Source organism: Clarias gariepinus, chromosome 3 (genome assembly GCF_024256425.1).
Source record: "Clarias gariepinus isolate MV-2021 ecotype Netherlands chromosome 3, CGAR_prim_01v2, whole genome shotgun sequence".
Classification (NCBI taxonomy): Eukaryota; Metazoa; Chordata; class Actinopteri; order Siluriformes; family Clariidae; genus Clarias; species Clarias gariepinus.
The window spans coordinates 7,517,487-7,545,262 of record NC_071102.1 but is presented as its reverse complement, the minus strand read 5'-3'; the positions used below and the strand labels follow the sequence as shown (position 1 = coordinate 7,545,262).

At 36.2% G+C, this 27,776-nt stretch overlaps 1 protein-coding gene across 3 annotated transcripts in view; it reads left to right on the top strand.

Annotated features, from left to right (window-relative positions):
- The window catches only part of ano5b (anoctamin 5b), a 33,626-nt gene extending 6,638 nt beyond the window's left edge, over positions 1–26,988 (top strand). The window contains exons 2-21 of one of the 3 annotated variants that reach the window (XM_053491791.1): positions 1,877–1,921; positions 5,618–5,679; positions 11,429–11,536; positions 12,603–12,671; positions 12,783–13,067; positions 13,146–13,265; positions 13,352–13,467; positions 15,856–15,990; positions 16,201–16,306; positions 16,717–16,777; positions 17,212–17,363; positions 17,562–17,636; positions 17,757–17,985; positions 18,215–18,393; positions 19,037–19,134; positions 21,322–21,452; positions 21,739–21,944; positions 23,158–23,354; positions 24,560–24,665; positions 24,753–26,988. In XM_053491791.1, the coding sequence (XP_053347766.1) occupies positions 1,877–1,921; positions 5,618–5,679; positions 11,429–11,536; positions 12,603–12,671; positions 12,783–13,067; positions 13,146–13,265; positions 13,352–13,467; positions 15,856–15,990; positions 16,201–16,306; positions 16,717–16,777; positions 17,212–17,363; positions 17,562–17,636; positions 17,757–17,985; positions 18,215–18,393; positions 19,037–19,134; positions 21,322–21,452; positions 21,739–21,944; positions 23,158–23,354; positions 24,560–24,665; positions 24,753–24,989 (2,717 nt within the window). In that variant the 3' untranslated portion in view covers positions 24,990–26,988. Of the gene's footprint in view, positions 1–1,876; positions 1,922–5,617; positions 5,680–8,795; positions 8,928–11,428; positions 11,537–12,602; positions 12,672–12,782; positions 13,068–13,145; positions 13,266–13,351; positions 13,468–15,855; positions 15,991–16,200; positions 16,307–16,716; positions 16,778–17,211; positions 17,364–17,561; positions 17,637–17,756; positions 17,986–18,214; positions 18,394–19,036; positions 19,135–21,321; positions 21,453–21,738; positions 21,945–23,157; positions 23,355–24,559; positions 24,666–24,752 lie in introns of those variants that run through there. The other 2 variants (XM_053491792.1, XM_053491793.1) reach the window with 2 other exon arrangements.
- The last annotated feature ends 788 nt before the right edge of the window (positions 26,989–27,776 follow it).

Sequence of the window (27,776 nt, the reverse complement as noted above, 5' to 3'; positions counted from 1 at the left end):
AAATTGCCGTAAGTGTCTTATTTTTTCAGCCCTTAAATCTCGGAGCATTTTAGCCATTATTTGTGTTGCCCTTTTTTTAAATAAACATATAGGGTTCCGGGTTGTGCAGTATAAGGTGACATATAATTGTTTTTATTATTATCATTATTAGCACAAAATATTTAATATAATGAACTGAATTCTGGTTAATTTTAACTATCTTCCATGAAACTGGGTCAAAAGGCAAAGAAATAGCACAAATACACATAATTATGTGTTTCTGGTTTTTTTTTCTTTTCAGCTGTTATGACTATAAAATAATATGCTCATTTTACGAGTTCTGCAGTTTTGCAACTTCAATCACATATTCTGGTAGTGGTAAAATTTACACCAATTTTTTAAATTGACCATTGACCCTTGCCGGCCATGCTGAGTGGTTTAATTAAATCCAAATCTCATATTATCTTTAAACTTCTCTTGATTTGAGTTAGGAAAATAGTTAAACCAAGCTGTACACCTGTCATGCTAGTGGTATTAGTATTTAATAGCTGTCAACCCATATGTACTGTATAAAGACTTGCTCATTTGCAAGTCACTGGTTGTTTTATTTAATTTTTTTTTTTTTTGGCTGCCACTCACACACCATCACTGTTTATCTACATGACCTGGTAAAATAATACAAATTTCCCACATGTTTGGATTTGACCTTATGGTGTAGCCTAAGTTAAGCATCAGTTTAATTTGATGACAACCTGAGTTTAGGCTGTAGGTGCAATTATAATGTAGGCCTAAACACAAATGAATTTTTTTTTTATTAGAATAAACACAAAGCAGTCTTGGAGGCATGTATTTGAAACAGAGACGGCCTTAGGTGAAATACTTGCTTGGAGTTGCTTAAATGGAATGAATGTGGTTGTGAAATTCTAGAGCAGTCTCCAAACCCTGGCGCCGATCCAGTTTTCCTTTTTGGTCTTTAGTTTACTGAGCATATCTGGGATTTAATAATTAAAATAATAATAATAAAAGCTCAGTCTTGTTAGTACGTAGTTGCTAATTATTAGGAAAACATTAACATATATGTTTACAAATGCATTCACAGACTTTAGCAGAGGCTCCTATCTAGCATGACTGGCAGGAGTGCTTTGTTGTCTGTAACAGGGTGGGTCTGGACATAAGTGTGGATAGATAAGTAAATAAGTCTCTCTTTTCCAACTGCAGGATTGGTTTTCATCAGATTGATAAGCAGGTTTTGACACTTTTAACATTTACACAGCTGTAGAAGGCCAACGCGGCAGTAGGACATGCCATATTTTAAATGCTGGCTGTATTTTAATTGAGCTCTATTACAGGTCCTCTTTAAACCCTTAATGGAAATGGATGACCCCAACCTTTAAAATTTTTAAAACATAATGACTGAAATCTACAGTTTTAATAGTATTAGAAATCAGCCGCCAATTAAAGCATTATTCGACCTCTATTTAAACATCTGTTCGACTATTACTACTTAAATTGGAATCCCCTTTGATATGTATTTATTACATTAGCTTTTCTTTTGACACTGTAATATGAGTGTAATAGTCTATAACCAGGTGGAACAGGTGTCCTTTTTCCAGCACTCTTCACCTGCACTATTATCACCAGGTCTAGCGCAAAGTAACACCCACGACAAGAGCAGTAACCTGCTGGCTAACAACCAAAGCTCTCGTATTACAAAAGTGCATTTCAAAAGGGCTTATACAAACATTGCATGAGCTCCTGAAATGTATAGGAGATTATTTTATTATTTTATGTTGGCTTCTTTTAAAGTATGTGTATTGCTGTTTTCTCTCAAACCAAAATATGTTTTTGATTTTCTTTTGTTTCATTGCCCCGACTTCTTGGTGTCACCCTGGTTAAGATGGCTTTGCAGTGTTGACAGGTTACAGGAAGACCTTTCTCACAGGTATGGACAGAGTGTGTCTCCATGTGACGTTCTTCTGTCCACTCACCGCTTTGTGTCGACACCCAGGCTTCGCTCAGTTTTCCCTATCATAGCTTATTCTGCTCCCCCCCCGCCCCCCCTTACATGTGTCTTTTGTTCCTCTGACCTTGTCATTATTTCCATATGGACTTTTTAACTTCTCCTTAACGTTTTTTTTTTGCTATCAGCAAATGTGTGAGCTTGTGTGCCACACTGTCCTGTTTTTGTGTCCACTTACTGTCTGTAAGAATGTGAGCTGGGGGCCAACGCACTGTCACATATTTTGCCATCACATACAGAGTGGGCAGTGTGTGAGGTTCTGATAAGACCTTTTCTCTCATTTACTCCCACACCACTCAAGCAACTGGCAGGAAGCGCCTGCTCAATAGCATGGGTCTTTGATAGTGTACACTTCCCTCACAGTGTGTTGGTGTGTGTACTGTGTATTATTTCACATTCTAAAGGCTCACTGTATCATCTGTGTTAAATAATGACTGCTGAGGAATTTGTGAAATACAGTGGCATGCAGATTTCTTACTTGGAAGGCTTTAACTTATAAAATATCTAAGCAAATTTCCATATTGGATCAGTTCTCCACAAAAATGCTAAATATTGAACAAGAAAAAACATTAAGTATGCGGAAAACTGACTAGCACACCCATATGTGTTTGTTGAACACCCCATTCCAGATTTAATCCCGTCACTGTTCCAATAAAGTACTTTCTACTAGTAAGGCTTTCCAATACATTTTCACCAAAAAAAAGCTTTCATGAGATCATTTGTTTCATCCCAATGGTATTTACTGGGATAAAGATTACGGCTCTGTTCATTCCTCTTGAGATCTTTTACATAAACACTGGCAGTTTCTCTGTTTGTGGAGTTCACCTTTGTGCATGTGGGCACAATCATGCTATAACATGTCTGGAATACACTGCTCAGTTCCAGTGAAGTGAAAATAAAATGTTACAAATTACAAAAATCCTATGCACTTGTGTGCACTTCTTAACAGTCTGATAAAGTCCACATATGGCTGTCAAAATCAGGTGTGCACATATTTCTAACCATCTAGTTCAGATCTCAAAGATCTGAATCTGATTTCTATTCAAGGTCCAGAACCTGTGATCAATAAGCAAATTGCTTATAACTTACAAGAAATGTACATTCACGTTTAAGGTAGTCTAAAACATCCCTAGTGGAAAACAATGCCACTGTTTGATTGCAGTCACCCTGCAATTTTAAAGATACGTCATGCCGTAAGGGGCCATTCACATGTTGCGTCTAAAAACGTGAAAAACGCAAGCTTGGAAAGCCAGTGATGTCTGCCATGGTGTCCCATCATTCTTTAAGCATGAAGTGTGCACGCGAACTTCATCAGCTGATCCAGGTCGACAGAAAAAATGACGATTGGTTGTGGCATTCTGCAAGCTGGAATTTTTTACGTAAAATTACAAAATTGAGCATGCTTAAGATGCAACACATGACCGGCTGCAAAGACATCTAAAATACACATCAGCTTTGTCCGGGGAAGTCTGCGTTCAGTTAGCTGCCTAAACCACCGGTCACTAGACGAACACACTGACCTTTTCTTTGCATATTTGGATCGTGACATCCTCACCACACAGGGGACGTGATATACACTGACAGAAGAATGCCAGAGACTCGCTTTTCCAACCCTGCAGAGCAGAATAATGTGAAAGACTGGTAGCCATTTAGATAATTCACTAATTTTAAATGGGTGCCTGTTACCCAATTGAACTCTGTGACGTTAAACTTCATACACTCTTTGATGGTGTTATGCGATAAAATGCCCCCCATCCCACGGATTGCCCCCTACGTAATCGCTATCAAAAATTATATTACTGCACAATGTTACTTGTTTATTATGATCAAATATTACACTACTTTTCATAATGAGCCTTAGTCACATGACAGCCTTTGTAAACATTAATAAAATACTGGCATATAAAATGCATTTTTTACACATTTATTTTTATCTGATCTGTCTGAACTAAACTAATGACTGATTATGTATGATTGCATAAACACAATGCTAAAAACAATCGCTTTCATGTAGAACATGTATATTTTTATATTGTTTAAATAATAATAATAATAATAATAATAATAATACCTGTTAACGTTGCCATGACAACGATGTCAAACGGGGGAAACTATTACATTTAGCCTCAATCCCAGGCCAGGATTGCTGTAACAGTCTCAAAGTATATAAAACAACATAACTATTAGTATATTGATGAATATAACATGATTTTTTTTCAAGGTAGGAAACATTATATTATTGTATTGCTTATTTGAGGTGTAGACTGGGTCCGGATTGACTTGCTGTGTATTGGCCTTGAGAAGCCCTGATATAGTGTATATTTGGGTATTAGTCACGCAAAATGGATACAACCCCAATAACTGATAGGCCTATACTGTATAGATCATCTTCTTAATGTATTCAAAATGTCACAGTTGTGCAATACATCTGGACGCCCTCCCCTGCATATGATTGCTGTGCTGCATTTGTGTAAAGTGGAACTTTGCTCATCTAGGTTTGTGGAGCTTGTATTGTGCAACCATGTGTATGTGGTGTTCTGCACAACCCACAGGAAGTCCTGTCATTCCTTCAGCGCTCTCTCGAATCTGTACTGTCAGCATTGATGATATAGATTGCTACAAAAACAAAAGAGGAAAAAAATTCTTTCTGCTTCTTTGGTACAATTTTTTTAAATTACATTTTTGAGAATCAATGCTGTTAATGTCTGATGTATTATAAACTTATTCAAACATGTGACAGCATGTGACAGCTTTAGCCTGTAACCTTTTCCACTGTCATTGGAAAATGTGTATTCCTGGGAATCCAAATTTGACTTTTGACCTCTAAATCAGACACAGGATATCCGTATGCTCTTTCTCCCTGTTTTCACGTTAGGATAGATCACCATGACTCACTACTGCATGATAATTTTTACTTTTCCATTTCAGTGCTGGGTCATACTTTATATGTGGTGGATATATGTTCCAGATGCTTAGTGTACTTGTAATTTGATTGATTGCCTTTAGAGATTTAGGCCTGTTTGAATGGTGGCTGGGAGATCAAAAGAGATCAGCTTACCACAACACACAATAAAAAAAACTTAACCAAACAACCAGCAACAAAACTGTAGTTGTTCTATAAAGGACATATTGGCAAACTTGTTTAATGAGGTAACGCTTATTTTATTTAGTATTAGACATATTTGGAGTACATCCACCTAATGATGATCTGGTAATCAAATAAAGATTTATTATTACCTCACAGTATAATATATATATATATATATACTGTATATACTGTATATTATTATTGCATGCAACTCGGACACGGAGCACATAGCCTTTATGCCCTCAAAATACCAAATTTTCCCATAAATGTCCATATTGGATGGTTAAGATATGTATAATTACCTTTGTGTTGGATCTATTCATTGTACGGTACATTTATGCATTTCTCAGCCACTGTATTCAGCTGTTGCGTCTCTCATGTTAAATAAACCATTTTTATACTGGTACACAAGGGGCAATATAGATAGTATCAAGCAAAGTAGTAGATCATCATGTGTCTTTCATTTATCTTATGATCTTTATGCGCTAGTGCTTTGCCTAATTGGAGTCTGACTGCATGTGTATTCTCAGACAATAATGGGAGTCTCCTCTCCGCCTCAGACAAAGGGACACAACTGCCAGGCAATCGGGAGGTAAGTCTTATAATTTAACATTTTTCTTTTTATTAATTTTAAATATATTTTTTTATGATGAAGTTTTGTATATAAACTGAATTTCTGACTTCAGTAATGTAACTTCATGTAGTCTATCTGTCTGTCTGTTGAACAATCAAAAACTTGTTTGTAAAGCATATTTCTAAACCATACAGTACATCGTTCCTACAGTATATATAAAGTGAACTACACTTATATACATTAGCGTATAGCGTATATTGCATTTAATTAGTCTCTGTATATCTAGGTGTACAATCACTAATTCATATGTTGCTAGTAGTATTGTCTGTATGTTTAACATCGGATTAGGTTCATTTTGCAAAAATTTGGAGTGTGGTTGGATAAGCTTCCCTTTTAAAGCTTCCCCTTGCATGTACACACAGGCATGCTGTTAAATACATCTGGGCTTTGCATACTGGTTTTATTGATTTATCTATTCATTCAGCTGTTTTTATATGGATTCATACACAAGCTTGGCAGGTTTCACAGCTGGTCATGTGACCTAAGAAAGAATACAAAGAAAGCTCTGTAGAAAATGTAAAATATTTATGTACTGTGCACGGTGTATTATTGTTATTGCTGTGGCAGCGTTTTTTGAAGGATTGAGCATTTTCTCAAATTTCAAGAATATAGATATGAGCCTATTGAAACAGACCACTAAAAGTATAGTTTTAAAAATACTTGGCGTTTTATGTATTTTATGTCTATATTACTGTCAGTTTTAAGTTATACAAGTGTAATGGGTATTACTTTTTTGCATTATGGATCTGATGTGTCAGAAATAATAGAATCACATTTAATATTAAAGGAATTAACAATAAACTGAAACTTTTAACATATTGATGTAGACTATATTCTGTACTTTATTTAAATTCAAATGCTGATTGGAAAATTGTTTGAAATTGCATTTCCTTAATGAGTGCTCAGAGTTTGAGACATAATTCAAGTTCAGAACGAAGAATGTATTTGCATTTCTCTGCATTGGCAAAATGAAAATGGAAATGAAATGTTCCTGTGCCATTTTATTTACAGTGACTGGCAATGTCAGCTATTAGGAAGAAGTTAATTGCAGTCCTTCCATTTGCAATTGGACTTTCTCTTCCTCATTCTATACAGACAAAAAGAAAATGCCTTACAGTTCCATTTGCGTTTTTGCAGCATCATTTTATGTTCTATTATTATATTATACTATTATAGATTAGGCTATTATAGTTTAGTTAGTGTGCATAAGTAGTAAAAAAGGAAGTCATTGGTCTGTCTATTGCCCGGGCATCAGGGTGCGCTGGTGGGTGATGATTGCTTAGTGCATTGTTGCTTTTGCCAAGTAATAGTCCTTGGGAACCTACCTGCATCGAAAAGGATCAGTCTACTATACTTGCTGCTATAAATCAAGAGCCTTACAAAACAATAAAATATATTTTTTAATATTTTAAAGTATAATTAGTGCATTAAGATATCAACTTGGTTATTTAATGCCCATATTGCTGGCATGTAACAGAATATATTTAAGTCTGCTTGAAAATGCAACCTAAGAGCAAACACCTGATCCCACAACACAAGAAAATTAATCTGTAATGTGCTTCACTATAAATTAAACTACACTGTTAAAATGTGTTATTTAAAAAATGCAAGAATTCTGTTGGATTTTTACAGTACGTCTCTTTAATTGGTTTTTAAAAGTTGCATACAGTCAAATCTTGTGGTAAAACGTGATGTACTAAGTTTGCATGAATAGTTTCCTTGTTATCAATTTCATCTGTCTGATTCTGCTCACGTTTACACATTTTTTTAGCAAATTGTACTGCACAATTAAAAAAAATTAAATAATAATAATAAAAAGGATAATAAAAATTTTGAGCATATTGCATAATAACTGATTAATAATAAAAATAGTATTAATTACTAGTACACTCATTAGTGCATCATTAGGCACATGTATGTACAAGAGACATTACAGCTCATTATCTGGAGGCAGATCCGAGTTTTGGGCAGATGTTTCTATACACAGAAGCTCATCATTATTCAGTGTTTTTCTGATGTTATAACATGACTCTATTTAGAAACAGAAGATGTAATCTTCGTGGTGTTCTTTAAGCTTTTAATTATCCTGCTAGCTTTACAGAAGGCAGTGAAGTTGCTATGCTCGCCCTATGTTCAAACTAGAAAGCAAGAGATACTCGGACGCGGTGACCTAAAATTACCGGATCAGTTCCTGCCGGCATTTAGCCTTCTTTTGGCATCTAAAAAGGAATCGATAAAGGATCGTCTCATATGTTTCTAGGTTTAACTACTGTATGATAAATACATCTTATACATTTTAATCAGTATAAGGGTTTTTATAAAAACTGGATGGTACATGCAAGCTTAACTTTTGTTTGTTAGTGTGAAGAGGCATATCTAGCATTAATTACTTTTATACAAGAACTACGACATATGGCAAAGTAATTTTTTATGTATTTGATACGTATCACAAATAAGAGCTGCCACGATATTTATTAATGTTGAACCATTTAAAGTGTAAAGTGTTATATCGCCATATATTTTGTGTTTGATATTCATCATGTTTTGGATCTTCAAATCTAAATATGTTTTTCTATATATTTGAGTTTTTTTTTTTTTTAACAACTACCTTTTGTCTTTGTTGTGATTAGATATGTGAAACATACCAATTATCCTTGTGCGACAGTTGTTCCCTTGCCAACTGTTGCTAAAAACACCCTACATCCTACACATTTGATTAAAAAAAAATGTGACTTGGTGTTGCTATGTGTGCATTTGGCTGAAATACGAGCGCCATAAGCTAGCTAAAAATATCCAGTCATGTTAGAAGATGCAGCTGTCTCTCTTGTACTTCTAAATTGTAAAGTGCAGAAGCCAAATGGTGAGATTTTTTTGCTCACATGAATTTCAGTGTATGAAGCATTTACGTAAACGTGTTCAGTTTTCAAAGAAATACATTCTCCCAGGTGATTCACTATGCCTCAGGCTGAAGTGTTTAAAACCGGGAATACGAAAGCGCTTTGCCACTTTCACTTTAACACAGGATATGGGGGAGTACACTAGCTGAACTCTTATCTACAGAGTACGAGTAAGACCAGCTGGCAGTGTGAGTCATGAAAACACAGCATGCAGCATAAATTCCCGGGATCTACTCTCTTCACCGTATATATTCATCAGGACTCCTAGGATTTATTTATTTATTTTTTGATATGCAGACTTATATTGAGGTATGTTCTGGGTGACTACATTTACAATAGAAAAAAGGTTTCAGGAAATTATTTATTCATGTAATAAACAAAGTGGAGTTCAATATTTGTTTCCTAATGGTCTATTGTGTACAGCGTCATTTACTAGCCTAAATTTTTTTAATAACATATAACAGTCAGAATACCTTTATACTGTACACATTGTATGGGTGTGTTTTTGTGTGTGGGTATGAAGAATGGCTCGTACTTCAAACACAAGTATATTAACCTGACTCCACAGTGAAGTTATGCCTATGTGCTAGCCAGGATACAGTATTTGGACCTGTAGCTAAAGTGAATCTTGTTAAATAGGTGTGTTTATTTGCAGTTGAATGATTCATGGGGCATGCATATTTTTAGCCACTTCTCTGGTAGTATCAGTATTCCGTATCTGCCTTCTACGGAATATATCTGAGGAACCATTGCTGTTGTTACGCTGGAGCATTGCCGTGGTCAGGTGTAATCAATAACACACAATAACTCATGCTGATTTTTTTTTTCTCTCCGAGTACTTGAGTGCCAATGGAAGCTGAGCTCCTTTTCACTAATAGGCCCAAGATACAGAGTCTCTCTGAAATAACTTATATGGATTAGCTTTCTCCTATTTAATTAGCTGTCGGACAAAAGCTTTTACAGTGATGAAGCCATAGAGGCTTTTATCACTTGGATAGTGCTTTCTGAATTACTATATTACTTTTCATTAATTACTTAGTTACTTAAAATTGTGATTATTTATTATAAATGTTATAAAACTACTTGTTACTTTTTGTTACTTTGTAAATCTGGTCAAGAATAAGGATGTTGTTTAATGAACGAAGGATTAAAAACAACAATAATAACAATAAAAACGAATAATAACACTTACCAGAACATAACCATAGTAAAACTATAATAACAATCATGGCACTGAGAGCAACAGTGAAGTCTTGGAGCTCCATGTTTTAGGCATATTTCTGCGCTCAGCGTTGTCTCTTTGCTGAGTTTCTGTGCACATTTTCCTCGTATCCGCATGGGTTTCCTCCGTGTTCTCCGGTTTCTTCCCACCTTCCAAAAATATGCCAAAATTTGAATTGACTAAAATAAATTTTAAGACTGAATATGTGTGTCTAAATCCTGAATGCCATCCAGGGTTTATATCCACCTCATGCCCTGTTTTTCTATCATAAAACGTATTCCTCTGCAACCTTGAACAGGATAAATAAGCTTTTACAGTGAGTTACAAACACCATCGCCACTAGCAACTACAGCAGCCAGTGAGATAACGATAACAAATAATGATAACACTAACAATCCCCTGATTAAAAAAAAGCGGGAGGCCAGGGTGTCGCGTGTTTCCTCTAAGGCACATGACACCCGTTAACCGCATCTCTTTGAACTGGTGCTCATGCACGGTTAGGTGGTGGTCTTCGCCTGTATGAGCTCACAGATGCCTATGACTGACTGGTATCACTATGCCTGTTGAGGGCCAATATTACTTGCAATAACTCAGAACAAAACAATCCGTTAAAAAAATTCTACGCTTTCAGCAACACTAACAGCAATACAGTTCTTCATTTAAAGAAGAACATCAGTAACAACAAACCAGGTGTAACATATATGTTCCAATGGATTCTGTGTAACGTGTGACACAGAACTATTGCATACTATTGCATTTTATTTTGACATGTCTGGCTTTATTTGTGTGTCTTGTAAAAGCCAGGGCCCTGTTTGGATGTTTATAAATGATCAGTCCTAACAGTTGCATACTGTTTGCATACAGTTTTGTAGTATAATTACTGTATACAGTGTAAACCTGAGAATACTGCAGGGTGTTTACATGCTTTACAACCAATGAAGACGGTTTATGGCTTACTAACAGTGACTTACTTTGTAAGCTGAATAATTTCTTACTATCTATTTAACGCATGACTTCTGGTGACAGAAAGGAGAGTGTAATATTAGGACTGAAGAGCTACTTTGTATTTCTCTGCTAATAGTGCTATGTTTAGCACATCTGATAAGAAAGCGCAAATTACTCTACACGGTTGCGTTTATGCAGGGTGGGTTTGTTTAGTCATAGGTGAACGTTTGAATTCATTTTATGTTGTGATAACTGTACCGTTTGTGAATGTCAATCTTGACCTCTTGATCTCCCTCACTCTAAACCAACAGTGTATACAAACTTCAGAATTTCTAGGGATGAAAAAATAAATGCTTTGCTTAATAATTATTATTCCTGTGCATGCTTGTGTGGGTGTGTACAGTATGTTGCATGAATGTTGTTCAAAAAGGTATGCATTATTTTTATTACAAGACAGCTGCATAAATGATTTTTAGAACATCTACTTGAACAGATTTGCATTTCATATGCATATTTGTGCCAGTTATTAGGTCATGGTTGAGAAAAGCCTGTTGTGTTTTACCTTTCGAAGAGTATGTAAATTGCCTGCCTGTGTTCCTCTTTGACCCTTTTTTTTCTTCTCCTATCTGTTTTGTCATTGTAGATCGATAAGCTGCAGCAGAACAGTGACTCTGTGTATTTTAGAGATGGTAAACGACGCATCGATTTTGTCCTGTCCTACACCGACGACAAAGATGGCGACAAGAAAGCTGTATGTAAACTCTTCATCGGACAGATTCGCTGACACTTTGAGTAACAATTCTAATTAGTGTCAGTGTCGGCATATTTCACTTCAACAGCCTTCACTGTTCCCAGTAGAGTTATCACTGATTCGAATTTGCTGCGTGTCCTTAAAATATGATGGCGTGCGTATGGTTTGATAAAGATGGTTGAGAAACTGTCAGCAATCATCACATGATTAACAGTGTTGCAGGAGTGATTTCACAATTTGAAAAATTATCCAGGAAATGAGTATTTACAAAGGCCCCATGATCAGCCAGTTTCTATTCCAGTTTTGTTCATGTTGTCTGTGTTTATTACATTTTAGACTATGTTACATTACAAGACACATTGTTCAATTCAAATTTTTTTTTGGTCAGATTGTATTTTGGTCTCATGACGGCTCACGATGGTGACTTTTATGTGACACTAATATGGACACATCTGTCCTCTAAAATGGCACATATTTGTTTATGGTCACGTTTTGTCATTTCCTTTAAAGTTATCTCAAACATTGCTCTGTTTCCGGAGGGTTCCCTTCACTTTTTTCCTTGATTGGGCTCATTACCATAAATATCACAGCATAATAATTAATGGAAATGTCTTACCTCCTAGAGAATTTTATTAAATCGTGAGACTGTCAATATGTATTCTTAGTGGAAACGTATAAAATATATTAAAAATTGTTCACCAAGGGCAGCCAAACAGCTAAACTGCAGTTGCTTTGACCATTCTTTCCACACATAGGCTTGTTTAAAATAATACAAAACCTTCCCTGTATGTCCATTTATCTTTAGTAAGTGCTTTATCCTGCTTGTCATGAAACAGTTGTTATCCTGGGAACCATAAGTGAAAGATGGGTATTTGACCAGGATGAAATAGCAGTTTATAGTAGAGTGCTGTGTGCACACACATAATCCCACACTTATTCACAACTACAGACATGTTCGTGTAGCCGAGATCCTTGGAGCTGTGAGACAGCAGTGCTACCTTTTGCACCACTATGTTTACACATTACATTCTTAATATTACATACTTTACTTTTTTATTTTTTAAAGGAGAGGAGAAAAGAGTTTGAAGCCAACCTTGAGAAGGCAGGTCTGGAGCTGGAAACTGAGGATAAATCTGTGAGTTTCTAAACCAAATTGCACACTTGCCTACCTAGAGGGCATGCAGTAACCAGTCAGGAAAGGGAAATTTCTCATTTATTAATTTTTTTTATCAATGGATTTCTGAAGGAGTCGGATGACCATAAAACATACTATCTGAAAATTCATGCACCATGGAAAGTCTTGGCCACCTACGCATCGGTGCTGAAGATAAAGGTGCCGTTTAAGAAGACCGACATTCCGAAAGGACGGGAAATCTCACTGGCTTGGCTTACGCAGCCCATCCGCCTTCCCAAGAACATCATGAAGCCTGAGCCTGATTACTTCACTGCGCCCTTCAACGATAACGAAGTCGAGTTCTTCCTGATTAAGGACAGGGCGACCTTCTTCCCACCCTCCACCCGCAACAGGATTGTACGTTTTAAAGGCTTAAATATACTTAAAGTGCTCCTTTTGGTAACAGTTTGTAATATTTTTAATCATTTTTTTCAGGTCTATTATATTCTTACACGATGCCCATACTACAACAAGGACCGAGTAGATCGAGAAAAGACTGGAATTAAGAGACTCCTAAACAACGGCACCTACACATCTGCTTACCCACTCCATGATGTAATACCAGCATTTCTTATTGGACTTATTAATAATCTCATTTGTTTTTACTAATTTGAACTCCTTTGTTTTTGTTTGCTGTTTAGTGCTCCTATTGGAAGAGATCAAGTAATCCACAGTGTGAAAGTGAGAGATTTCAACTGTATAAGTACTGGGCTCGCTTTTTCTGCTTCTACAAAGAACAACCACTTAACCTCATCAGGTGGGATTTACTGTGATAAATGCAGGGTGTTAAGAAAAATATACATATTGGGCCATAAGGGAAACGGACAGTATACTTAATGAGAAAAAGATTAATAAAATGAAAAGTAAAAAAGAAATGACATTTATTTAAACAATTGTATTGATCACAGACCACAGTGATCTTTTAAATGTTGCTCAATTACTTAATTTATATAGTACTTAAATTTTCAAATGCACAGACAAGAAAGAAAATGTTAACAACAGCACAGATTTAAAATTACTCAATAACCGATTTTATAACAAATTCCAAAAATCCAGCTCTCAAAATTTGTGCCAGGAATTATGCATAGAAACTGGTAATCAGGTCCACAAAACCTGATGATGTTTCCTGGTTTCCGTTCTCCCGATGTGGTTATGGTCACCGCTTTTTGCATTTGTCTATGTGTAACAAAATTTTCTGTCCAGTGACAACTGGACATGCTTTAAGTTTCTAAAGACATTTCACTTCTCATCCGAAATACTTCATCAGTTCTAACCTAATGTTGACCTATGGGTTGTTATTGCACCCATGTGTTTTTAGGGTCGCCTAAATCAAAGTAGAAACAACATTGAAACTTATGGGGGCTTTCTTTTTTACACCCCTTTCAAATTAGACAGTGCTAAAGGACCATGTCAGAATGTCCTTTGCTATGTTTTTTTTAATGCTATGCAGCATTTTACTCCACCAAACCATTAATCAATGTGCTCCTTTTTCTTTGTTTCTATTCATAGAAAAAAAAACACACACACACACACACACACTCGCAATTTGTTTTTGTTTGTTTAGTCTTCAGGTCAATTCCCAATGCACCAGTCTCTAGTACAGAGCAGATTCTGACTTCGTCCTTGGTTTCCTCTTAATCAAGCATAGTCACAGAGGCATGTGTGAACAAATGTCAAGACTGACTGAAACTATTCCATGGCCCACATAACATGGTAATGATAAAGTTATTTATTTTAGTCTCTAACTATTACGATATTCATAGTGTATTTGGAGTCGCACATTACAGGGCTACTCCCCAATCACACTTACCCAGTGACTGTAATACGAATTTGTACTACTTGGCAGGAGCACAGTTGAAACCAGTAAGAACGTAATATTGTCTCCCTTGATGTGGAGCTACAGTACCAAGCTTTTTTTGGACAAAAAAAAAAAATGTGGTGAGGACGTGGCCGAAGTCCAGTATAATTCACCTCCTAGGGGCTTCTTGGACATACTACAAGCATTGTTGCGATGTCTATGGCGTTCTCACAACAACCTTTTCAGATTTGTGCTATGATCATGGTAGGTTCACGCCACGTTGTAGAAGACCGCATCAAGTTCATCTTTTGTTATTTTAGTGCTTACCACCTGTACGGCGCACATGCAAAATGTAATCAGCGCATCCATGTCACGTTCAGAGAATTTACTATAAATGCTGGATTTAGTTCCTCATACCATCACTTCATGATGTAAAGCACTGCACGTTCCATGGTACAGTAAGAACATAGTAAGCATGTAATGAGCACCGTTGAGGAGCGCGGTTTGATCTAATCGTACATAGTAATAGTTCGGTTCAGACCTGGTGAGCATGTGATCATGTGCATGATCAAATTAGACGCATTGAGAACCTGACGGGGACATGGCTAGGAATTATTTTCCCATTTTGACCCTGTTCCCATTATATTCTCCATATTATTAGTATGCAGTGGGAACATCATAGTCTTTGTCGCAGTGTGACGGGTCCTTAAACCAGGCTAAGGATTTTCATTTATCAATGTTTGACTAAAGTGATTGATTTGAAATAAACATTGAGATAATAATTGGTTTCATTATATTGAGCAGACTGAATAATGTACTACGAACATAAGCATTTCACTGTTTTGTGATTTTGCCAATAGATTGATTACCTGCTTGCGAGAGGTATGTCATTACTTCTAGCCTGTCAGTTCAACTTGGCTTTAAATTAGCTAGAAATTAAAAGTAACATGCTTGGGTTGCAGCAAGACATGTATAATTCATCTCTAATAGCTTATGAAAACAAAGCTGTGAAACATTGACATAAATAATGCAAATGAGAAATGAATCACAGTTATAGCAAAGCTATGTAATTAGCAGGATTTTAGCTTCCTTGGTTCATGAATTATCATAGAAATTAGATTTATCTAGTTGATTACAGACTATAGGCTTTTACAAACCCAGAGTTTAATCCAACTTAAATAAATTTTACTAATGCAATATGATGGTTAAAACCATGTGATTGAAAAATACGTGAGTCCTAGTATTAATTCCTGGTTAGTATGGTGTGTCAGCTCTGGTGCAAATCATACATTGTGTGTTGTATATCAAAGAGCACTAAAGGTGAGGCTTCCTGTTTGCTTTCAACAGGAAATACTATGGTGAGAAGATTGGCATCTACTTTGCTTGGCTGGGCTTCTACACAGAGATGCTGTTTTTTGCTGCTGTGATGGGCGCCATCTGTTTTATCTATGGTTTACTCAGCTATGATGATAACATTACAAGGTTTGGGGACTTTAAATACTGGAAAACAAAACAAACACCTGAATTCAGTTCCATTAATTATTAATAAACATAATTACCCGATTTGGGTTTTGTTATGCATTTAAAACGCTGATTGTAATTGATGTCTGTTTCCTGATTTAGATATTCGTGTTTTAGATTTTCCACTTATAAATTGACTTTTTTTTTTTAACCCCTTTATTATTTTTTCAGTAAAGAGATCTGTAATCCCAATATTGGTGGAAACATTGTCATGTGCCCTTTGTGTGATAAGAAGTGCACATATTGGAAACTCAACTCGACTTGTCTGTCATCATGGGTAAAGTATTGTGCTGTCATTGTCATTATCACCTAGTTATTGCACATCTGTATTTGTAGGTGTCTCTAAATTACGATGTTTTCTATATGATTGTGCAATTGCGATAATATAGATCATAATATAGGTCATATTTCTTAAGAATAATGAAAAAAGAAAAATTAGCTGATTAAGCACTGCTGATTTAGACTAAGTATATGCAGGATTATATTGTATTTAGAAATTTGCAAATAAATCTATATCAATCTCAAAACCTTATATATTTTGTTGTCATAAGTACCACTCTCATACAAATACAGCCCTGGTAATTGTCTTTGCTTAACTTTTGAATAGTAAGTGGTTTGATTAAGGATTGATTTAATCCCACTACTTGTCTGCTTGCAGTTTCAAGTCTTTTTTTTTTTTTCCTTTAGCAATCCCATCTTTTTGACAATGAAGGAACTGTGTTCTTTGCCATCTTCATGGGAATTTGGGGTGAGTGTGTCCTCACTACATTGAAACACTGCCACCTAGAGGTAGAAAATATTAGGAAAAACTAATTTAAAAATACCAGCCTGGTCTCTCATGGGATCGAAATAAATAAATGGGTTGGATGAAGCAGAGCCAATTCGATAAATATTTATCTGATTAATCTGTCAGCTTGGGGCAGCTGAATAGATTTCAGTAATTACTACATTTTAAAGCAAAGTATGCACAGTGGATCTTTGTAAATGATGCATGATAGAAATGTTAATTACATGTCCCGGAGAGATCTTTCTCTAAGTAATAAGAATAATAAGAATATGATGCACACAAGGATATGTCTGCAGTTTCATTTGAACCTAACTATATATTTAATTTGTCCCTTACTCGTATTTTTCCTTCCTTGTTGTTTGTGTTTTTCATTTACTTTTTTTTCTCTCCTACAGTAACCCTCTTTCTGGAATTTTGGAAGCGGAGACAGGCAAGGCTGGAGTATGAGTGGGACTTGGTGGATTTTGAAGAGGAGCAGCAGCAGCTTCAGATCAGACCGGAGTTTGAGTTGAAGTGCACCAACCGCCGTCTCAATCGCATTACACAGGTATTTTCAAGCACTCTTGTCATCATGTTGTTATTTAAAAGAACTTATTTTGCTTTCTATTAGTATCTATACTCAACTACTGTATATCTTTACCTGAATCGTAAAATTCCAATTGTAGTTTACAATATTAAGACCACAGAGAGTACTCTGTGAATGAGTTGAAGTTATTGTAATGACATAAACCCTGATTTATCTTAGGAAACGGAGCCATATTTGCCTTTAACCAGCAAGTGTGCTCGATTCTGCTTCTCTGGAGCAACAGTACTGTTCTGGGTGAGTTCCTGTGCCTTTCTGCAAAAGTCTCAAATTTTTGAAACCTTACATAATTAAACATTATTTTCTACCGGAACTCCCAAACATGTGTCTGTAATCTGTCCTCTTTTTCATTTTAAGACATTTCTGATCGTGGCCTGTATAATGGGAGTGATAGCATATCGCTTGGCGGTTTATGCTGCTTTTGCTAGTATCATGAAGGATAGCACAACCAGCAAGATCCAGCTTGTGGGTTCTCTGATTACTCCACAATTGGCCACCTCAGTTACAGCATCCTGCATCAATTTTGTTATCATCCTCATCCTTAACATGCTGTATGAGCATGTGGCTATGTGGATTACTGATATGGGTGAGACAAAACTTTTATTATTATTTTTTGTAAATTGTTTAGTAATATTAACCTTTTTTCCCATATTGTAGGCATTACTTATTTTATGAAAAGTCGTGCATAGCCTACAAAGTGTACATGAAAACTACAGACTCTTTTATAGTTTGAAACAACATATGTCCTTTATCTGTGTTTTGTTAATTTAATATTTAATATTTTTTTGTACATAAATATTTGACCTTGTCTACAGAAATCCCCAAGACACATTTAGAATATGAGAACAAGCTGACCATGAAGATGTTCATGTTCCAGTTTGTCAACTACTACTCCTCCTGCTTCTATGTTGCCTTCTTTAAGGGCAAGTTTGTGGGTTACCCTGGCAACTACAACTACATGTTTGGAAAGTGGAGCAAACTTAGAAATGAAGAGGTGAGATAGTTTATCAGTCAGTCAGTCATCATCTATAACGATCTATCTTGTACACAGGGTTGTGGGGGCACCTAGAGCCTATCCCAGGAGACTTGGGGCACGAGGCGGGGTACACTCTGGACAAGGTGGCAATCAGTTGCAGGGGCACACACTTATACATACACACACTCACACATTTATACACTACAGGTAATTTGGGAACGCCAATTAGCATGTCTAACAATCTGCGTGTCTTTGGACTGTGGGAGGAAACCAGAGTACCCGAAGGAAACCCACCAGGCATGGGGCGAACATGCAACCTCTATGCACACAGATGCGAGAATCAAACATGGCCTGGAATTGAGGGAGTTTTTTGTTTTATTAAAAGTTCCATTGTTTTACATTAAGTATCACTAAAACTAAACACAGGAAATGTATTAGTGCTGAATCTGTTCATCAAATATACTCATAACTTAATCAATAATATACTGCATAGTGTATTTTACCAGCTGATATTTTGCCTAAATTCTCTTGAATTATTTTCTGTAGTCATACCATATGCTGTATGTTTAACATTTACTTCATTTGTCAAAACTAATTCCACATACACTGTCTCAGAGTGTACACATCTGCTTGTGTAATTTGAGGGCATTATCTTTTCCAGTGTGCTCCAGGAGGCTGTCTGATCGAGCTCACCACTCAGCTAGTGATTGTCATGACAGGGAAACAAATCGTGGGAAATATCCAAGAGGCCTTGTTACCGTGAGTGTCACAATGAGCTATATCTACAGTACATGTAACAGCATTTAAGTCCAGTTTATTTTTCACTTGAATGTTATTTATTAGGTAATATAAATGATTGGTTTAGTACATACATTGAAATCAAAACAAAAAGTTAGTAACAAAACTTGACAATTCTCTAAAGCTGTCACAATAGCAATAGCTGTCACAGTTCTCTGAAGTTTTTGGAATTTAAAGTTAGTTATGGGTGAGACAAAACTAAGTTTATAAATAGGAATTAACCTATACTGTTATACAGTCACAGATATAGGGAACATTAGCAGTATAAATGCGCTATGCATTAATGTCACTTGTGAAGGTTTTCACTTTCTTGAAAGCGCAATAAATCAGGAGCAGGCAATATTGAAGAGGCTTTCTGTTCACCATATATGCTGGCCATATTTCCAATTTCATGAAGTGTATTGTATTGTATTATATTGTATTATATGGCATTATATTATATGGCATAATTAATGTTTTAGAACTTAAAGGAAATGTGACTCTAAAAGATGCCTGTTACCAATCAATTGCTTGAATGTATACATTATGAAAATATATGTATATATATTAGGAAATAAGAGAAAAGAAAAGGTTGCACTATATTGCCAAAGTACGTGGACACTTGACCGTTTCACCTAATGTGATTGTTGAACATCCCTTTCCGAAAGAGGCTCTAATCTTTTTGGAAATCATCCCACTTGATTTTGAAGATGGCTATAGAGATTTGCCTACTTAGCAACAAAAACATTAGCAAAGTTGTTCCTGGCACACACACTGTGCTCCAATCCATCCCTAAACTGTTTAGTGAGAATGAGGTCAGGGCTTTTTTGCAGGCCCTTGGATTTCTTCCACTTGGCAAACCAGGTCTTCATGTGCTTTCCATTGTGCACATACTGCACAGGGTAATTGTCATTCTGGAAAAGGTTTTTGCCCCTTAGTTCCAGCGAAAGTAGATCATTAGGCATGAGCATACAAAGCTATTCTAGAGAATTGTGTGATTCCAACCTTTTGGCAACAGTTTGGGGAAGGGGATGTGACAGTTAAGTGTTTTGAACATGTATGAGGGAGATTCAAGTCAAACCAAAACTTGTCTCATGAACAGAAGAATGAAAGTGTAAAACCAACTGACATTTACAGAAGACTTCAAGCACAGCCTGATGATGAGACTCCTACCTGCAGTAAAACGTTTGAATGTTGAAAACATTTTAAAGGATTTTGTCGTCTGTGAATGACGATCCCTGCCGATGTGGCTCAGAGGCCACTGCAGTCCTTCCTTTGAATATTGAGCGAGTGCAACACTTGATCCTTGAGAATCTATGGATGACTTGTTGCCAACTTGCGGAAAAGATGTGTCTGTCGGTGAGAACTGTACACACAATCATTCACAAACACCTGCATTTCCGGTAGGTGAGTGCATTTGGGTGCAAAGAGAGCTCTGTAACTCACTGCAGATCTTCTGTGTCAGTCAAAGTCAAAGCTTTGACACTTGAAGGGCAAGATGTCTGGTCATTCTGAGAAAACTTTCTACCTTGATGGTATCCAGGCACTAGTGAAACACTGGTATGAGTGCGTACAATTAACGGTGCATTATATAGAGATAAAGGTAGTTTTTACTCTTATAACTGTGTTCTGTTATTGTGTCTGATCAAATGTCTTGGTTTGACTTGAACACCCCTTGTAGTATACTTGCAGTTGACATAAAGGATTCTTCTGACAAAAGCTTTGGAACTCTGTGTTCACTAGACTTGTGTGTTATATGATTGAAGTAATTTTTTAACACTTGAATGTGATTTTTATTGTCATCAAATGAGTAAATTAAAGGATTAATAGCTGTTACCAAAAAAACTAAGCTGCCAGTTTATTATATACTCTGTATCTATTTATAAGGATAACTTGGCAGTGCCTAATAACTGGTCGACTTGTACCAGGGCCACACACTTCAGCATTGAACTGAGAAAAAACTCGACACTAATAACATCTGGTCATCCTCCCTTTGGTTTAAAAAAAAAAAATTAGGTGCTGATACCTAATAGTGATTTAAATAAGAAGCAGGCAAACTGTAGCTGGATTTAATCCCATTAATTATTACCGATGTTTATTAAAGGAAAATTATGCATTTCTTAAAGGAAATGATGCAATATGTAATTAATCTTGTGTCTGTGAATTCAGGTTACTAAAGAACTGGTGGATCAGCAGGAAAGGCCGAAACCATCCAGAGAGTCGGTACAATCGATGGGAACAGGACCATGATTTGCAACCCTTTGGCCAGCTTGGTCTCTTCTACGAATATCTAGAGATGGGTACGTTTTCACTCATATTTAAAGTTATCTTTAAATTAATTACCACCCTGATATTCACCCACTCATTCAGCCTTGTTTGTCATTGTTACAGTTGTTTTAAAATTCTTAATGATTCTCTGACTGTACATTTGGGCGTGCCAATAAGTGTGGAGGGCGCTGTGTATAAATTCATAAATATAAATTATTTTTTTTGTTATTTCTAATTACATTTAAAAATGCATGGATTTGTTGTCTGAGCATGTTTTATATGTAATAACTCATGTATTGTTATTGTTTTATTTAACAGTGATCCAGTTTGGTTTCATCACATTATTTGTGGCTTCATTTCCACTTGCTCCATTGCTCGCTCTCTTTAACAACATCCTTGAGGTGCGTGTGGATGCATGGAAGTTCACAACGCAGTTCCGTCGACCTGTGGCAGCAAAGGCCCGCAACATTGGAGCCTGGCAGGAGATCTTAAATGTCGTAGCTATTGTATCTGTTGTCACAAATGTGAGTAGCACAGGCCGAGGGTCTGTCTCTTTCATTTCCTTGATGAAAACTTAATAATTATATTATATTATATTATATTATATTATATTATATTATATTATATTATATTATATTATATTATATTATATTAGTTGTTTCTTATTTCTTGCATTGCTTTACACTGGTTGCGCATAGATTTCTGTTGCCATTTGCCATCATTGTGGTATTCACATAAATGATAAAACCCACCCCTTTTTTGTTTTTCCGCTACGCTGCTGCTAATGCACTTAACACTTTACATCCAGTACTGTAAATAAAGTTATTGTTATTTGTGCAATACCTTCTCCTTACCGACAATACCTGTTTGCAATCACTTTTTATACCATCCAAGTCCAACTGTACACTTGTATGCCCTTGTATATATTTCTATATTATCTTTTTTGTCTTATCGTTACATTCTCTTTAGTGCGGCTGGTCTCCAAGAGCTACCAAACAGATTTACGTTACATAACTACAATGCCAAAAAAGTCTCTTATAAAAATGATTAAAGAAATTCTAAAATATAATGCTTTATTTATAAATTTTACACGCATGTGTAGTGCATGACTGTCTACTAAAATGAGAATAAGTCTAAAACATAATTTTGTGCCAATTGTTTACGGTCTCTTTGAAGTGGGCTTTAATGGTATGATGCACTGAAGTACAACAGATAAAAATTTCAACATGATGTCAATCAGATTCAGTGACCTACTCTGTTTAAGAATGAAATTGTGGAATAAAAAATACAGAAAGTTTCTCAAAAAGGGAAAAAAGAAACGTACCCCGTCCCTCACTTTACTGACAGTCACCACATCACCATATTACTTATCATATAATCACTTTACATCAATCACATTGCACACAGATCACTTTAAAAATAATTTACTTTCACTTGTGCTGTCACATCAGTGTTATGGCAGAATTAATGTAGTTAGAATCTGCAATTTAATGTTGATTAATGACTTAACCACAAACACGTGTAATGGCAGTTAATCGCTTCCACAGCACTGTGGATAAAGTTTTAGGCTTATGTCTATAAATTCTGTAAAGTAAAGAAGCATTTACAAATATCTGCATGATTTTATGCTTTGCTTTGCTGCTACTTTTGTCTGACTGATACATCTGTACAGTAATCTGTAGTTTTTCGCATTTTAAATGTTTTTTTCCTCTTACTGTGTATTATTTGTCATCCCAGGCCTTCATCGTGGCGTTTACTTCTGATATGATCCCTCGTCTAGTCTACCTATACCATTATAGTCCTAATACCACTATGGAAAACTACATTAACAACAGCCTTTCAGTGTATGAAATCTCTAAGCTCAATCCAGAAAACAAACCAGACCATGAGGAGAACCCTTATTGGTTCAACGACTCCATTATCACAACCTGCAGGTATGTAGCTGAGTGTGTGTTCATAGTTACGCAGTTACGCACTATAGCCCTATTTGGACGAAACGTCTGTCATTTCATGTATGCATTCGGACGGGACTAACATCTCCGTGTTTATTACGGAGGTAGGAGTGTCTGTGTTGTACATGTGGGCGTTGCACAAGACCACATGTCCAGGATGCGTGGATTGTTGATTGTGGATTAATAATAAAAAAATTATCATATTAATTAATAATAATATAGAACTTCTTATAAACCCACTGGAATAAATACGTTTTAATTCATTATATAATTTACATGTTATGTAATTTACTGGAGAAATTAAAGTACTCTTACCTGAAACTGATATTACAGTAGCCAGTCTAAACAATTTACATGATTTGGCTCTTCTTGATTTCATTTTTTTTATTTCTTCACAGGGTAGCAAACACATCTAGATCCATTAGTGGTGTGCAAACTTTGTCGCGCTAGAGACAGTACGGTAGTTCACGTTGACCAAAACACAAAAGAAAACGCGTTTTGGAAAAAACATTTTCGGCAATCACAGACATTGTCATTCAGACGGGATTAGATTTCTCAGAGGACCGCAGAGTTTTCTGAAAAACAGTAGGTAATTTGCTCTGAAATTTTTACAGAGGTCGTGTGAGAAAAAGACAGACATGGCAGATTCGTCGTGACGTCTGTGACGACCCTGTGTAAAACTAGTCCCGTCCGAATAGGGCTTATAACACACAAAGCACAGCTTTTATCAAAACCTTCACTCAAAACAAATACAATTGCCCCTTGAAGCCAGGGTGTATATTCTAAATCTGCATGAAGAGAAATAACACTCCGTGGTGCTGACAGTAGTATGCATTTGTTATATGATAAAGATAGAACTTAAATAAGAAGTCATTGGAATCTACCATACTAAATAAAATGTATGGTTCGAACCACCTATTCGAATCAGTACCTACAGCATCTCTTTTGATTTAAAGTGGTAGCATTAGGTTTGCAACTATTTCACACCACTGAAAACTGTTGGTCCATTTCTTTGTAAATGTATACCTAGTTAAAGCAAATGAGCATAAGTTGTAGGAAACAATGAGATCTTTTGAGTATGTGTTCATTACTGACATCTGGCTTTAGATATCAGATACCTGATATTTATCATATGCTTTTAATACCGTCCTAAGTTTCTAATTTTCTTTGTATCTGAAATGTTGTAGATATCGTGACTACCGCTATCCACCAGGTGACGATAGGCAATACTCACATAACATGCAGTTCTGGCATATTCTTGCAGCTAAGATGGCCTTTATTATCATTATGGAGGTAAGAAGAGTGGTGATTTGTGGTTTGGTATTAATTATTATTTACATACTGTTTGTATTTGAAATCATGTTTGTCTCTTTTGGTCAGCATGTGGTGTTTGTTGTGAAGTTCTTTGTGGCGTGGCTGATACCGGACGTGCCGTCAGAAGTTAAGGACCGCATAAAGCATGAGCGCTACCTGGTTCAGGAATTCCTGCGTGACTACGATGTGAAGAAGATCACGTTGCAGCTCAGCAAGAGTCCGACTACAGACCTCTGTCACACAACAGAGAGCAGCTCGCTGCTTAATACAGACATGATTGAAGTCCTATCTGAATGTATCTGAATGAGACCTAAGCTTGCAGGACCATGAAAGGGAGGCCAACCAGTCATGAGAATCTGGAGTATGAGAAATCCCAAACCATGCTGTATTGCACATGTATTCAAAGAACTAGCTTGCCTGTAGCTGTACAGGTATATCCCTTGGAACCCAGATAAACTCACTTTCCCTTATAAAACGGAAGATGAGGCCGTGCTGGGACCTTGTGGCTCTTCTGTTGCCTGTATTTACCTCACATTTGCCGTCCCCTCTGACTCGTGTCACTCAAGCATGTAGTGCTCTGTCAGTATTGGTGACTGCTACGATGAGCATGATATTGGTAGGATTTTGTGATTTGGACAGCACTGTGAGCTGCCTCTCTGGTCGTTTTGCCTTGTAAACCAATGGCAAGTAAAGTTAAAATGTGAATGTTCTAGTATGATTATAGGATCTTTAAAGATTTCCTTTAGAAGCAAAACATCTTGTATTCACTTTTATTTTATTTGCCTGTTTACTTTTTTTTTTATAAGAAGCTGCCTGGATATGTTCCACTGTATAGTTTTTATTTTCTTTAGTACTTTTGCCCCTCTGTTCATATGCAGAGTTATGCTGGCTTATCATAGTTAAAACTACACTGCTTATCTTTAAGACCTTACTTTTAAATAACTGTAGTGTAAACACTTTTAACTGTGATATGCATCCAAACACTTATGCTGTAATGATCATACTATAAGTGAACTTCTGTCATGTTGTTCTTTGTATATCATTTACGACCGGTTATGCAAAATAATTTTTTCTCTAAAATAGAGAAAAAGTTATAGGACCTACAGTAAATGTACTGGGTTAGAGTTGTGGATGAAAGGGTGCAATATGTTTAAAATTTACATTAAAACAGTTTAAAAATGTAAAGGGTTACACTAAATAATCTGATAAACACATTAACAGTTTTCTGACAAGAGCCCTACTTTACTAAATAGCTCTTTAGTAAACTGTAATGAATTTACTGCACTACGATGTGTTAAAATCGAAGATGTGCATACGGATAGGTAGGGAGATTTGGAGACACACCCTAAAAAAATTTATATACAAATGGAATCCAAAGAGCAACAAACCACATTTGGGGTTCCTGTGATCTTTTTGTTTTCCAGAAACCAAGAATATACAAGCTTCATTCCTAATTGACAAACTCCTTATTACAACTATTTCAATTTTTTTTACTAGCTATGGTCTTGTATTAAATTCCAGACATTTTTTATAAAAAAAATAAAATAAAAAACTTGAGTCTTGGAGTATGTTTCTAGAGGTCTATTATCAACTAAAGCCATGACAAATCACATTCAGAAATGTTTTTATCATTAGTGGCATTTCTTGTCTTCTTATATCACATCTAATCATGTACAAGTATTTCATTTGTGTTTTTACCAGTAAAAGTTTCACACAGTGCTGTATTTATAAGCCTCGGTGAAGACTTGTAAAACACTATGATCTCTGCAAGATTGAATAAGTTTCATGAAGTTCCTTCATATTTATTGAATGGTATTCAATTACATTTCTTATCATAATGCTATATACAATTGTTTATCAATTTTACTAGTTTTATTTATTCACCTGGTCATTTTGTAAAAAGTATGTGTATTGTGTTAAACTGCCTTTGTTTATACCTGCAACTATGTATGTTGATTTAATTTCTAATAATTGAAAGAAATAAACTGTTCTACCCTAAATGGAAATTTTGGAGAAATATAAAGCCCTCTATAGCTTCCTTAAATGTGTATCTCAGGTTAAAGTTAAGAAGTTAAACTTCCAGTTATCAGAAACAGCTGAAGTGTGCTGTGGTATTTGTATGTGCCTGGGTAAGGTTTGCGCCTGCCTTAAACTCTCATCATGTTTGACTAAACGTGTTTTTTTAATAACGGTGCCATTCAATTCATTGTAATGTATGTGATCTTGCGTCCCATGTTCCTACTACTCGAGTTGCATGACTCTTAAAATAACCATTTTCAAAATAAAATTTTCATATAGTGAAGTTCAGTTTGCGCGTCTACTAAACTGTTTTGGGGAAACGGTAATGTATATGTTGGTAATCGGGTAATAGGTGGGTCAAGAATGCAATTAAGCTACATTGTGGGCGCCTGCGCATCGTATGTCCGCCAGATGGCGCCACAGGCTCATTTACAGCCGCTCCAGCTACCTGTTCGCTTTCTGTTTCTTTTCTACTTTTACTTTCATGTCTACGTTTATTCTTTCGTTTAGCATTATGTTCACATAGTTAACTTGTAGACCTACTATTGCATTAGGTATATTTTGATGTCTGTTTTTATTCTGTTGCTTTTAAAGAAATGTGTACGTTTCTAAACGGTGAGAAGGTTGCATTTTTTTTTTTTTTAGGTTTCTTTGACCTTTAGCATTGAAGATGCATGTTCACACTCGCTCTCTCTCTCTGCGCACACCAACTGCAGGCAGCAAGGAGACGCTTTGCTGAGCTGTGCTTGAATTATTAATACATTTTTGCGGCCACAGAAGCGAGATCTCGGAGGGGGAAACACTCCTCGTTCGGTTTCCATAGCACCGCCCCCAGGAGGCTCGCCTGGCCTTTGATATAATAAACAACCAGTCAGATTGAAAGCACAAATGTGTACCCTATGCTTTTACAAAAAAAAGCATTTTTGTCGCAGTAATGCAGTTCCTCCAAAAAACAAAAAGAACCAGGAATATTTGAAAATGAACGGATTGCGAATGTTTCCCGTGATGTCTAACCCCTCCCAGTTAAAGTGGGCAGACTGGCGCGTATGGAGATGGGGTGGTGGGAGGGGG